At 43.2% G+C, this 14,933-nt stretch overlaps 1 protein-coding gene across 5 annotated transcripts; it reads right to left on the reverse strand.

The window, feature by feature from the left end:
- Positions 1–54: 54 nt before the first annotated feature.
- LOC144940689 (membrane progestin receptor alpha-B-like) lies at positions 55–13,907 on the reverse strand. 5 transcript variants are annotated; one of them, XM_078867002.1, is made up of 7 exons: positions 13,783–13,907; positions 12,290–12,347; positions 9,577–9,754; positions 8,221–8,967; positions 7,601–7,708; positions 6,785–6,982; positions 55–4,494 (listed from the first exon to the last, which is right to left on the reverse strand). In XM_078867002.1, the coding sequence occupies exons 4-7, from the start codon at positions 8,881–8,883 to the stop codon at positions 4,387–4,389; spliced, it is 1,077 nt and encodes a 358-aa protein (XP_078723128.1). In that variant the 5' UTR covers positions 8,884–8,967; positions 9,577–9,754; positions 12,290–12,347; positions 13,783–13,907; the 3' UTR covers positions 55–4,386. The 5 variants fall into 5 exon arrangements, with proteins under 5 accessions (XP_078723128.1, XP_078723132.1, XP_078723130.1 ...); XM_078867006.1 differs by lacking the exon at positions 12,290–12,347 and having other exon boundaries at positions 13,783–13,818; XM_078867004.1 differs by lacking the exons at positions 12,290–12,347; positions 13,783–13,907 and adding an exon at positions 13,005–13,163.
- Between the last annotated feature and the right edge of the window lie 1,026 nt (positions 13,908–14,933).

Consider the following 14,933-nt stretch of genomic DNA (forward strand, 5'->3'; position numbering starts at 1 on the left):
AGGCGTTAATATACGTGTACTGCTTTCCAGTTATTAAAGGGTGCAAATGTAATGGGTTATAACGCCACTCAGGTGAATCATACGGATGAAGTCCCGGCTCGCGACGCTGCATTTTAAAGACAAGCAGCGCAGACGTGATGAGCCAGAATGTTCTCTTGAGTCTCAACCACCGGCCAGCAATCCCGACTGGAGCCATGCACTGGGCCAAGCCCATTTGTTTTTGTTTACAGTAAATGTCTTTAACTTTGCAGATATTCTCTAATCTACACGTTCCTTTTTTGTCTTTCAACGTAACCCCAAACATGCACACCTCTCCATGCATTGTGCACTTTTCAGCTTTTGCTCCTTTTGGTCAATGCCCATAGCAGGTTATATACAGTACACCGATTAAAACCCGTCTTCTTTAGACAAACACTGTTGATTTGAAGCTTTCGTGACTGCAGGAATCCATACTCTTTGGTTCTTTCGGTAAAGGCACGTAGGTATAAAATAAAATAAATCACGCACCTGATGCCGGACGTCATGATATATTTTATTTCATACCTACGTGACTTTACCGAAAGAACCAAAGAGTATATAAACACTATGTTGTTTTTCATTATTCTTTTCCAAAAAGCACTCCAACCTGCCCTCATCCATGTTCTTAATTGTATTGCTTTGATCCCAATGTGATTTAAAAAACTGCCAAATGAAGCGTTTTCCAGTTGTCCGACAGATAACATTTTACTGCTCAGCACGCTTTGCACGTACTGTATTTATCTCGAGCCCCACTTACGTTCTTCTATAATTTCCTAGAGTTAATTTCCATATCTCGTTATTATGACATCGCCTATACAGGGACTCCTCTACCTACCAACGAGTTAGGTTCCAGAGTTATGTTCGTAAGTCGATTTGTTCATAAGTCCAACTTTACTCCTCTCGATCCAAACATATTGTACAGCATGTACACTAAACACGGGGAATGACTTTAAAAGTTGTATAATCTCCTGTAGATTCCACCACCGCCATCTATTGCGCGGCGGTTGAACTTATGACTCTCGTTCCGAACAGACAACTGGACATACGGACAGGTTTGTCCATATACCTGAAAATTCGAAGGTCGAATGTTCTTAAGTAGAGGAGTCTCTGTATTTAAGCATTACATTTTTCCAATAAGATGTTCAGTAAACATTCTAATGCAGCTCTGAATGACACAACTGTTACCTTGACTCCCCATTTAGCATGCATTTTGGTACTTTGTTCATCCACTCTTAAGTCAAGCTGCTCCATTCTTATCATCGGGATATTATTATTTCCGATCAAATGTCTTTAGGCCTCGAGTTTGCGAGAGAAATTATTGCATCAATTTCCACCGACTCAGATGTATTGTCATAGTCAACAATGGCTCGGTTATGATCATTGATATGTCTTTGATATTCACATCTTTTTCCAGTGATTTCCGTTAACAAAATGTGTACAAGTGTTATAATAGGAAAATTATAAAACGGGTTCGTCTTCCTAAATCTGTTTGTAAAACTGACACACCTCTGGTGTTCTGCTTACAAGTCAGCCTATTCCTATAAAAAAAAACACAATGGGAAACCAATATTAATGACCCACCTGAAGACGATTGCTTGTGTGTTTTTTCTACCTACGTGACTTTACCGAAAGAACCAAAGAGTATGACCATTAATTCTTATCAAGGCTGATAATTATCAGCAACAAGGCCAGACCTTTCCAGTTAAGGAAAACACGTTAAACTTTACCTATTAAGCTATTATTATAATTTATATTAACATAGTCATAGGTTAAAATTAGTTGCATATGCTATAAAGGACTTTGCTCTATACCAAGGGTTCTCAACCAGGATTCCATAGACCCCTAAAGGGGCTGCAGGTATCATTAAGGGTCATTGAAAGACCAATGGATCTTGCAGGGGTATGAAAAGTGACAAGAAGGTTGCAATTAATCTATACACCAGCAACTATACTAATCCCTAACCCTAACCAACGATGCAACTGTCAGAGCAACTCACCACCTTCGTCATTGACACCACCCTATAACAGCAAGGCGCGTGGCGTACAATACTGTCATAGAAGGGTATTTTGGGTGACGATTCTTCTGCGGAAGATAGTGCAAAACAAATTTCACTGGCATAGCTGGAAGCGGTGTTACAATGAAGTAGGTGGTGATTTCCTTTTATCTGTGCTTCTACACCACTCTCATATATGGTGTCTAATTAATTGCTTTGGTTATAAATACAGGTTAACAGGTTCAGTGGCATTTCAGTAGTGGTTTAAAGAGGTCCCAAGTCCAACAAGATGAGGTTGAGGACCACTGCTGTATATTGCACATTAAGAGTATACACTGTATATAAATATATGTGCACACCAAGAGTACTGTACGTATACAGTATAGTTATAACTCTATAAATCTGTAGTAACAACGTTGCTAATAGTGCACTCTATTCAAAATGCTTCCTCAAATTCCTTTTAGGTTAAGTTGCATCATTAATACATTTGCGCATGCAGCCAACACATGCAAAATAATTGCTTAATAAAATGTTAATTTTGTTAACACTCGTCAGTGTTATTAACTGTGAAGTGTACCGATGGCCCACTTAATGGCATGTGTAACACACTCTCCACCAACGGCCCATACACACACCTGTGCAATATGCCTTCCGTAAAGCCACCCACTCAATACAGAAATTGTTAGCGTATGCGCGTCAATGCACATGACAATCGCACACTACTTTCCACTGGGTAACACACACACACACACGCTATGCCCTCGACCTCACTAATATGTCCCGTCCCATTCTCACCACGTTCAAGCTCGTGAAATCACATGCAGAAACACAAAACATGTATGTACCAGTGCGCACTCCTTCAATAACTTCGCACGTACATTCAAGATAGCGTCATTTCTGTGTGGATGTGTCACGTTACACGTGCACAATAACTTTCCCATCCACAGCACATTCTTACTGGCTCACCATTATCCTACAAAAGCGTGCATTCAGTTACCAGCTTACACATTTTTCAAGCTATCCTTTATAGGCTACTAGTTACACGCATTCACCTATGAACCAACACGGATACGTGTGGGTCATTTGCTACTACTTAACATAGCACACTGCATTCGTGTTAATTTCACATGCATGCACGCACACACTACCAATTTCTCACTAGAGTAATGACAACCACACATCACTATCCAGTCTGCAATATATCACACACACAATAGCTTTTCGCTCACAAATAAATCCCACAATTCCACAGGTTCACGCTCATTAATTCACACTCTCTCAATCTCACAAGCAAATGCCAGTACAATGGCTGTCTTACTACATAGTACTCTACCGTGTTAGTGTTTCATGGAAATAACACGGGTGAATATGCAATATCCTGCATATAATGGTGTTTTATGGGGTGCCTCTAAATATATTTTAATTCGACGAAAAATGGAAAACCGTGCTCCAAACGTTAAGAAGAATTGATCATCGTGCAAAGCGATGACTTATTGTTCACTGCGTCTCCACGCTGCGCTGGAACGTTGTCCGCCAGTTGCAGTCTTAGCCGAGCACCGTACAGCAACTACTCTGGAATTGGATAACGACTTCCGCTAATTCACCTGGGATTTTTTTTGCATTGTTTCAGTGGTGTACTCTTCTTACCTTTCCTCATATTTCTTTTCCAATGTAAATCATTTTACATCGAGCAACGTAAACAACATAAGCTGTAAATTTGGCTAAAGTTTGGTCTTCATGGAAATAACGGGAACTCGCCCAGTATTGAAGACACAATGTACAACACATACACAGTACACTAATACAGACTTACCCAGCACATTCTTACCATATTTCTTTTTGTTGTCCTTCCACGTGCATTATCACGGTTGACTACGTACGGTGCGAAAGAAGTTCAACATGCATACATTCTCGAGATACACTCGCTGAGTGTTTTTTTCAATTACTCTCTCGTGTCAGAGACAAGAACCCATGCATGTTGCATGAGGTGCAAACCTCCGCTCATTGAAAGAACATGCATGCACTCACCAATGTACTGCGCGCTTACTAAGGTGTTATACATAAGGTTACGATTTTGGCATTGTAATGTTTAGCAGAATTTACGTTCGAGGTGCAAAAGAAAAATGACAGAAATTTCACAAAATCCTGTGGGCTTTATATTCAAATTCACAATATCCGTGACCACTATGAACTACGTGCCAAAATCGCAGCCCTAGCTGTATATATGCTCACCCATTAACCCCCTCACATACATACGCACTTGTAACTGCACATGCCCCGCAGAGCATCGTGGGGGCAAGTACCTTCATGGCCTGATCGTGCAAATCTTAAGCTGTTGAAACATCTGTGAGCCTCAGGACAAGACAGCAAGCTCCCTACTTGTCCTTATTGGCAAGCTGCTTCCTCATCTGTAAAGTGCACAGTGCAGCAGTGGATACGCTGAGTCCAGCCAGCGCTCCAAAGGACATCAGAGCCCACCTCACCTGGGGAATGAGGAAAACACCAACTCTCAACGGTTAATTATAATGTCCCTGTTGTTGTGATACGAGACAATGGTGCATGATATGGCAGGTGCTTCAAAAGATGCTTTATTGAAACGTGGGAGTCCTTCAGTGTGTGTGTTGGTTTTTTTGGGAGGGGGCTAGAATGATGTCATTGCCCGAGGTCAATACCAGTAAATATTGAAGCACAGGCTCTGTAAGATTCTACATTGATTCATGGGCATTGTGTAGTAAAGAAGATAGTGAAAGAAACCGATTCAACTGGTTTGAGAGAGGAATGTAATCCATCACCAGAGGTTGTATTTGTCGGTCCCAATCATATTCAAAATAGTTTTCATGAAAATAGTAAATTTCACTTCATTGCATAATTCGCATCACCCGATAATATACAGGAATATTGATGTGTAAACGTTCCCAAATTGATGTATTTTATTTCTCCAAGTAAACCAAATCCTGAACTATTTAATACATGTTTTACGCAGCTCTACAAACTAATGGCCTGTGAAAACTAAATTGTAAAATAATCTTGGCGAGTCAACTGTCATTAATGAGGTTGTTATATAGTTTATTACTTCAAGCCAATGAATGCCAGTGCGCAGAGGAAGTAATGAGAATAAAAGAAAAGTGTATAAAGAGCCAGTTATTGTGTACACAAACAAGACTGTAAAACCCTTTAAAAATACACAAGTTCACCACTTGTAAATGTCAATGTGGTGTAGATAAATTAGGTCCAGTGTCATATGAGGATATTATAAAAACGTGGTCTCCACTGCACAATACCTTCGAAACGTTTAGTTACTTCATAACACGAAAAATATGCTTGAGAACGAAATTTGGTAATGTTTGTTGACTCTACATTACCGAGTTAGCTCTTAAAAGATTAGTGCACTTTTCACAATTTTTATTCCGTGACCATTTCTAAAGGTCTTATTTTAGAAATTGAGCTGTATGATACCATCTTTTCAGAAACCCAAACTGTATTGTGGCTCTAATAACTTGAGACCTTTCAGACATTCAAAAAGTCAAATAAAATTGGGTTTACACATTTTGTTCTGAGTTTGCCATTAAATCTCAGAATACATCTCTGAAGTTATCGGGTTAAAATGAGTCATTATGAACGTTTTCAATGATTTAGTTATTTTTTAAAGGTTCATGGTGATTTAAAATACGAGTTTCATCAAGGGTTGTTGTATATGTAATGTAGTAACTCGGCGGGAGACGACTTCACGGGTAGCACACTCTTTATTTCACCAACTTCGTTTCACAGGTGACTAACACCCACTGTAGTATCTCGGGTGACTAACACCCACTTGGTTACTCGGGTGACTAACACCCACTTGGTTACTCGGGTGACTAACACCCACTTGGTTACTCGGGTGACTAACACCCACTTAGTTACTCGGGTGACCAACACCCACTCAGCTACTCGGGTGACTAACACCCACTGAGCTGCCCGGGTGACCAACACCCACTTAGCTACTCGGGTGACTAACACCCACTGAGCTACTCGGGTGACCAACACCCACTTAGCTACTCGGGTGACTAACACCCACTGAGCTACTCGAACACGGGCTCTTACGCCCCGTAGCCTCTCGGAACACACCCAGCCGGGGTGTTCCTCTCGACCCTGGGTCCCACAGTCCCGACCCACATGGGCGTCGGACCACGGGTCCCACAGTCTCGCCTCCGAGCCACACAGGGCCCCGGTCCCAACAAGGACAGCGGGACTAGGGGTCTCAGGGCACTACCTCTTCCCTCCGTCTTCGATCTTCAACTGGTTAACAACAACCTCGAGTGCTCTCGCGCGTCACCCTTTATACACTCCCTGCGGACGTCGCTGAGAGCACTCATCCCATTTGACCAATCACCGGGCGCTGGCTACGATCCTGTTTTCCCACAGTGTCAGCGCGCCTCACCACTCACACCGCGCCGCCCCGTGATCTCGCACTCCCGGCGCGCGCGTCCACACCACGCCCCCAACGCGTGCCCAACCCCGCACCCCGTGCCGCCCCGTGATCCATCACTGTCGGCGCACGTCAACACCACCACTACATATAGATGCTATCGCAATATCAGCAAAAAAATGTCTGTGGGGACCTGAGCATTGTTCTTAAACGTAATTTGTGTTTCTTTCCGTTTTTAAAGAAGATCCGAGATGATCAGGTGTGGGACTTATTGATATATTGGTTCAGTTGACACACAGTGATAAATTAACCATCATGAATTGTTTTTGTACAAGATGCATGATAATGAAAATAAATATAAATCTCACCTCAACGTCGGAGTGATTCCTTCCATTGTGACGCTTTAAAAAATCCAAGTGAACAGCCTCGATCTGCGTGATCGTGCACAAGGACAGCAGCACGTGGAAGATCTGGTGGCTGTGCCCCAGCACGTTGAAGCGGCCCGGATTTAGCTGCTCTGGTAGTGGAAATGTGAAGAATACAGCCGACAGCAGAAAGAAGGCCACCTAGGGACACAAAAGACAAAGATCCCCTGCTGTGTATAGCATTCATAGCCTGCAAGGCCAATTGCTGTTAGCAAGCACATATTCATTAATGTTTGTATGGTACAAGAGGAGGTGGTTTTGGCCACCAGTACCATGCCTGCCCATCTGTCTCCCCAGTGCTTATGTTTATACGCTACACCAGGTGCTCATTTAAGACTGGGTCGACTTTCGGTAGGCTCAGGCTGGTCCGGATGCATTTGCCACTGATGTTTAGCCGTGGCTGGGAATTGAACCAAGGGTTACAAGGTTCGTAGTGTAGTGTTGCGCTAACCCAGGGATCGGCAACCTGCAGCTACGGAGCCGCATGCGGTGCTTTACAGACTGTTTCGTTACGTAATGTATGTACGTATTCACATGCATTGCGGCTCTTGAAATATTTAATTTTGTACCGAATTCAAAAAAAATATTATCTTGTTATTTGGTTACTGATCCCTGCGCTAACCACCGTGCCACATCTCTACTACTCTCCACACCTTAGAATACACACACACAATGACGGTGATGATGATAATCTGTGACGGTGATGGTGCTGATGAAGGAGAAGTGGAAGGCTCATGTGATGATGCCCTGAGCTTGCACCTGAGCTACGTGGAAGAGGAATGCAGGATCGTGGTTTGGGCTTGATGTGACGAGACGGTGAGCGATGGGCGAGATGACCACCACATACGCCACAGCACACGGTAGCACCTGCGCACACCATAGAGAAAAACACCATCGCCATTCTCATTCTCCATTGTTTATAAATCTTGTTATAAACACAATGATGTTGAACAAAATAGTGTAACTATATCCATAAATATTTGTTAATGCTCTAGTACTTTGGGCTCCATGACCACACTTAACATGATTAACTAATTACACGTGATTAGTTGTGGAATGATTGGCGATGGTGGTTGCAGCTATTACACTCGCTGTATATGCGAAGCTTTAATAACAATATGTAAACTGCACATCTAGGATCAAACTCCACTAACACATAAAATATCTCCCATGTGTTTTCAGGTTGTGCCATATGTTTTTCGGTATAATCTCTCCATGTGCTGGGAGCTTCTTCAGGAACTGAATTGAAAAGGAAATGAATTGAAAAGTTTCTGAAGTAGCTCCCCCTGCAAGTGAGAGTGAAATACCATGCCAAAGAACATGCGGTACAACCCAAAAACACATCTACAGCACAATTGCAAAAACCTACAAAGAAACACCTTAAAAAGCTTGCGCCCGAGTGAGTGGGGCATTCGGAAGCACAGGTTGGCGAAGCAACACCCAGCACAGGAGAGCCACGCGAGCATCCAGGTAGTTGGCAGGTAGACATCGTCGCGGAGGAACGCAAAGCCACCGGGTCCAGCGCAGTAGAAGTAGTGTCCCACAGCACTGCCATACTGGTACAGCGCCACGCCCACGTAGTCGAGGAAGAAGAAGCCGTAGTGCGCCAACTCGGAGCGCGAGTGGAAGAGGTGCGCCACCGTGCTCAGCGCCATGTAGGCCGCTCCAGAAAGTGCCAAGAGAAAGAAAGGCCACGACGCGATGTCTGCGCGGGTGGCGGCCAACTCAGGGATCTTGCCAATGCGGGCCAGCACAAGGAGCGTGCCCAAGAGATGCGTCCACACGTTGGCGATCTCGTTGTGCCGAGCAAAAAGGCTCAGTGCGTAGAAGCGCCACGGCTGGCCCGGCGGCCGGTAGCCAGACGTGATGTACTTCTCGTGGAAGACGACGGGCACTTCTCGGAAAGTGCGGCACACTGACGAGATGGTGGGAGACGAAGGTGACGAGGACATAGGGCGGTTGGCTAGTGCTGCCAGCACGCTCGGCAGGCGAGCCAAGTTGATGTAGGCACGGCCAATCTGTTCCCCGATTACGGTGGCCATCGTGACCGAGGACTTGCGAGTTTTTCCACGGAGGAAGAGATGCCAACTCACTGTCGTTTTTTTACTTGAATCCTCGCCTCAGTTCTGAAATTGAGTTCCAACCGTTAGTGGGCAAATGTAAAAAGAAAAAGCAAGCACTGCAAATATTAACATATACGGCTTTCCTTTTAGAAGGAACATTAAGTCTACACTACTTGCCAACATCAACGCACATATAAAGTGTTTCATATATTTCATATATGTTTAGAAGTGATTACTGTTGCTGCATATGTGAGGAAAGTGAGTTTCTGACACGACTGATATTTCTATCTAATGACATGCCAGATATTCATCCAATCACACTATCCTTGGTTTGCGCTTACCCATTAGTGGTCCTTTTCAATTCCTCTGTTTTAAGTTGATAAAATATAAATGGAAAATGCTACTTCAGCTTTCACGTAGGGTTAGACAATAGAATTAGGGTTAGGATTTCGGGTTAAGCGTTTCAGGTTAGGGAAAATATTACCCAACAATGCTTTTCTGTCCACGAATATGCAGGGATGGTCGTCTCGGCCTAACATTTTACATCTTTCCTTTATATCTCATGGCCGGGAATCTAACTCAGCTCACCAGGCACACGTAGTTTTGCACTAATCTGAAATAATGCATTAAAACATACAAGTGGAGGTACATTGTGATATGATAAACGCTTACCTTTTTGAGTTGTGAAGCTATGTAGGCAAGAGTTCCTCTGCAATTAGTAAACATGCAGGTGACCAGAGTCCATCGGTGTTGCCAACACAGAGGGCCCGTCAACGGGTTGCCGGGGAGATGCCATTACTTCTGAAAGTGGCCACACCCTGAGAAAACCGGCTTCATGGCACTCCAGCAACTGCGTTTAAACACAGATAAATAATCACACCCAGCAACGCAATAAACAATAGACAGCAAATGCCACATCAGTTTAGTTTAAGACACCTGCTTTAAAAATATATAATGGCAATGAAGTATACATAAACACTCCACAATCTGGATTGTGTGGCAAGGCCCTCTTCCAGCAGTAGATTGACAAAACATGTTAGGTATATATCAGTTGTTAATAGCCTGATACATGCAACATTCATAGGACCCGATTCTTGTGTTGATGGAAATAATTTTTTTTTATGATTTAGGGCATAAAAAAAGGTTAAATTAAGACTCATAAGTGTAGGAATGATATGTTTTTGGGGCCATGCTATCAGCATAAATAAGCTGATGATCCATGACGTCCATGGCTTTACCTGACATATGAGGAAATGCCTATGGCCAAATTACCCGGAATGCGCCCCATCTTGTCACAAGCAAATACAGTATAAGAAAAAAACTGTTCCACGTCTCTAAATATAAATAAATAACCCCATATTTTTTGTCCATCAGCCTAATCGTTTCCCAGACCAATATTATCAAGCAGCATTCGTTTAAGTAAACTCTACACTTCTTTAAATATTCTAGGTATATTGTAAAAAAAAATACCTGAGATTCGCGGACGACAAATTTGGTTGATTGGAAGAAAGCTGCGTAGTACTGATGGAAAGTGTTCATATGCTGAATAAGTTAGGAAAGGATGCAGGAATTAGGATTAATGTGGAAAAGACGATGGTGTTCGGAAGGGAGGCCATTGAGAAGGAAGTAATACTAGAAGGCAGCAAATTGATGAATGTAAAGGAATTTGTATACTTGAGAAGTCTACTGACATGGGACAATGACTGCACGGAAGACATGAGCGAGGATCCCAAAGGCAAAAGGAGTAATGGCAGTACTCAATAACAGAGAGAGAAGCAAGCAAATCAGCTACAAGATCAAAGTGAACATCTTAAGAACATACGTATTCAGTACAGCTTTGTATGCCTGCGAGACTTGGACATTGAAAAATACTAATAGAGATATGATATTGGCAATAGAAATATATTGCTATAGGATACTGCATCTAAACTGGACCCACGGAGTGAACAACGTAGAAGTAATAAAAAGGTTACACACAGAAGACAACCTGATGCAGGCAGTGATGAGAAGGAAAGTGGCACTATTTGACACATTTAAGATGGACAACATGAAAATTAAAAGTATGTTGTTCATAAAAATGGAAGGAACCGTAAAAAGAGGAATACATAACAGACAATGGCTTAACAACGACGTAAATAAATTGGTGCCAGAAAGATGTGGCACGACTTGAGAATAATGGCACAAGACTGAGGAAAGTGGAAAGAAATTACGAAATGTACAGTGGGCACCTAAGGGCTATCTGCCCCATGTGTTGTGATTATACTGTAATAATCGCAGGCAGACTTGTTAAATGTTGCTGTATCACCAGATGATATTGCTAAGAGAACTCCATACAAAGTATATGGGTGGAAGGTTGACACAGATACCCTGTATCGGAAGAAGCGTGTACGTTCTAACACCTTTGTACACGTGTTGCCTCCGGGTTATCAGATCTCACCCCAACCACCAAAAAAACATACAATTGAATTACTCCAATTGAGTACAATGCTGTACTCAATTTGGATTACACACAGCAGCATCTCCCCCACCTGGAAAACTTGGCAGGACCCTCTTGAAAGAGACTCGAGATTCAGTGAGACTTTCCAAGTTAACAAGCGTAAAGATTATAATAATGAGTCTCTTTTCTCATTGTACATATGGGCACGACGACGTCAAGTGATGGGGAAGGAAGCGAAGCGGGCCTGGACGGGTGCTTTGTATGGACTAGAACCATCATCGTTCAACAAAGCGGATGTTAAATCGCCTGCTGCAGGGGGCCTCCATGCAGGAAGCTGAGCCGCAGTGCAGCAGAATCCATTGTCCTGTCGTTGTATGGTGCCAAGTCCACTCTTGTCACCAGAAAAAAAAGAACGACCTTGCCTAGTGAAGCGCTGTACGCCAAAGTGGGCCTCCACGACCTTCATTGGGTAGGCGTACAGGGAGGGGGTCCTCATCCAGAGATGATGAATTGACCAAAGTTCTGTCTTGTACAAAAAACAAACGCTGCTTTACAAACAAGGACACACGTTATCTCCCAGCACCTACGCATTTTGGCCTTCTTATTTCGAAGTCTAGCTTGGTAAATTGCCTTATCTACCCGAGCCATGATTAAAAACAACACCCCACTCAATTACATGGGTTGGTGTGGCCAGCACCACGCACCGGTCCGCCTTTGTCTCCCCCTATATGCCGATTGCTTACACACCGCACGGGGGTACTATGAAATTCAAGGCCAAGTCCACAGATAAATCGCCTAAATCGCCACTGCTTTGTTGGTGGCCGCGAGCCCGAATCGACGACCACGGGTGCGCTAACCACTGCGCCACCGCTCCCCGCACGCGGCACGCTTCACGGAATCATAAACCTGTCAATCACTCATCAGTTGCCTATCTTATTAATTATATACCTTTATTGGTCAACACCTCCCCCCCCCTCCGTGCCCCTTATACATCTCAACGTGCATCCTGCATCACAAGGGGTGAAACACAACACAAGACGCAATTTTACATTATTTTGTGTCCGTATTGAAACGACTGCAAAAACTAAATTTCCCTGTACAAGACTACGGGGGGTTAGACCGTACGGGTTCTTCACGGTAAGCGGACTCATCAGCAGTGCAGTATCCGTCAACTCACTGACATCGATGTCCGAATCGATGACCGGCGTGGTGAAGTATGGTCAAACCCCCCCACCACCACCACTCATGACCGACGCAGCGTGCGGAGGCCCTCATCCAGCAATGGGTCGACAAGAAGAATAATACATTATTACTCGCACAAGTATATATGTGTTACATTACAAGCGCATGCAACGCTACAACAGTAACCAATGTAGCCAATGTTTACTATACAGTACAGCTTACAAGAGCGTGGTCCACATGTCTTGTGACCCCCCCCCCCCCCCAAATGAATTGACGCCCCTAAAAATGTCCACCCCTCTTCTTAATAATAATACATATTTTAAATAAACCCTACTTTAAAAAAAGAAATATATTAAGTTTAAGGGGGGGGGGGGGTCACAAGACATCTGGACCAGCCCGTGTACAGTGCGGAATTACCGCAGTGCCCGTGCGGTCTTTAAACCCCGCATCTCATTCTACGTTTTATTTACACAACGTTCACCTTTTAACAAGAGCACACTCGTCGTCCGGCTGGTACACCACGCAACGAGAGAGAGTTGTGTGTTGTGTGTGTGAGTGTGTAATGATATTTATAAACCGAAGCGAAGCGAACATTTACACGCTTGCGTTGAGGGCTGTCACCGTGCGGCTTCTCCATGCAGTGGCGTCAAACAACTCCGACTTTGTTCTTCGTCGGTTCTTTCGGTAAAGTCACGTAGAAGGGAAATAATAAAAATAGAACATAATATAATACAATTCTCACAAAGAGAATTGTATTTTATTATGTTTCATTTTTATTATTTTTATTAATAAAAAATAAAATATAATAAAATACAATTCTCTTTGTGAGAATTAATAAAAATAAAACATAATAAAAATATTTTTATTACCGAAAGAACCAAGAAGATGAATCCCGGCAGTCACGAAAGCTTTAAATCAAAAAAGAAGCTCCGACTTTGTAACATCACCCCACACACAAATTACTTAACAAAACACCGCCGCCGTCACGCAAACGCCACTTGAGTTGTCAATTTCTAAAATGTCTAAAACTCTTGTCCCTCGCTGTCAAACACAAAAAAGATAAATCACGAAGGCGATGGTTATTTTATAACGAAGCTACTCTGGATTAACGCCACCCCACAGCTTAGTTACGCAACGGAGTGGTGGCCTTCTTATTCACCACCCACACCACACATTTAAGATAATGCTGCAGTACAAACTTTGGAGTGGAATTTCTTGTTGTTGTTGTCACATATTACAACAACTCCCATCCTCGTTACCGTTTCGTTCACCGGCCGGCGAACGCCGCCTCTGCGTTGTCGATGTTGTCAAAGGGCAGTGAAGTTTGTCGGGGAGACGGTGTCGCTTGGCATCTTTTTAATTATTCAGATCACAATCACACCAACAGAGGTCGTCGTCTCTTCAATTATTTTTTATTGTGCTGCCTACGGATCAAGATGAGGTCTCGTCGCCCAAAAACCCCCAATCACCCAATGCTCGGCTCTGTGCTTCCAATCATTTCCAACAAACTCGCTTTGTATTCTTTGGTTCTTTCGGTAAAGTCACGTAGGTATAAAATAAAATTAAACAGATCACGACGTTTCGGGCGCAACACAAGCGTCCGTCATCAGGTGGACGCTTGTGTTGCGCCCGAAACGTGATCTATTTGATTTGATTTTCTACGTAAGTGACTTTACCGAAAGAATCAAAATTTTAACTCGCTTTGGTTGTCACAGCTGAAAAGGAAGCTTCTATTCGCCAAAGCTGTTATTTAACAAGAGAAATGCAAATGAAAAGACGACGGTCCAGGTTATTTCTAGTCCAATGATTATAGGCACGTAATATTCTAAATAAATGTTTTTTTTGGGGTTAGATCGCGTGTGCCGTAGCCATCAACAACCAGTAAAGTTTGTCACGTGAACAAGAAAACTCGCCAAATAGTTCATACTTTAGCCCACCGGTGTGTTCGAGAGTAAATTCACAACATTTACAATTTTAGTACACAAATTACACATCAATTCCAGACACCCATCCATCAGATTCACCATGGAAGTGGAGAAAGATGGCAAACTACCATTCTTAGTTATTCTGTTTGAGAGGAGACCTGACGGATCCTTGGGACATTCTGTCTACAGGAAAGCCACCCACACAGATTCCTACTTGAAACCTGATTCCCACCACCACCCAACTCAAAATAATTCTCTCATCAAAACGCTATACCACAGAGCTCATGGCATTTCTGACCAACACCACCTGGCCAGTGATTTAAGACATGTACATCGGGCCCTCAGGATGAATGGATACTCTGACCGCACCATCCGCCAAGCTGTTTCTCCCACCATACAGAAACAGCCACTTGAAACTCCGATCAAAACTATCACGTTGCCATATATAGCAGGCGTGACCAAAAAGATCTCCAAAATTCTAAACA

The sequence above is a fragment of the Lampetra fluviatilis genome, chromosome 23, assembly GCF_964198595.1.
Source record: "Lampetra fluviatilis chromosome 23, kcLamFluv1.1, whole genome shotgun sequence".
Taxonomy (NCBI): domain Eukaryota; kingdom Metazoa; phylum Chordata; class Hyperoartia; order Petromyzontiformes; family Petromyzontidae; genus Lampetra; species Lampetra fluviatilis.

What these genes read in the sequence shown, in the direction of transcription:
- LOC144940689 (XM_078867002.1), bottom strand. Translation starts at nt 8,883, where the DNA reads ATGGCCACCGTAATCGGGGAACAGATTGGCCGTGCCTACATCAACTTG. An exon ending in TCGGGCGCAAGCTTTTTAAG is followed by an intron (nt 7,709 to 8,220) that starts GTGTTTCTTTGT and finishes TGGTGTGCGCAG; the next exon opens with GTGCTACCGTGTGCTGTGGC. An exon ending in TCCTCTTCCACGTAGCTCAG is followed by an intron (nt 6,983 to 7,600) that starts GTGCAAGCTCAG and finishes TTGTGTCCCTAG; the next exon opens with GTGGCCTTCTTTCTGCTGTC.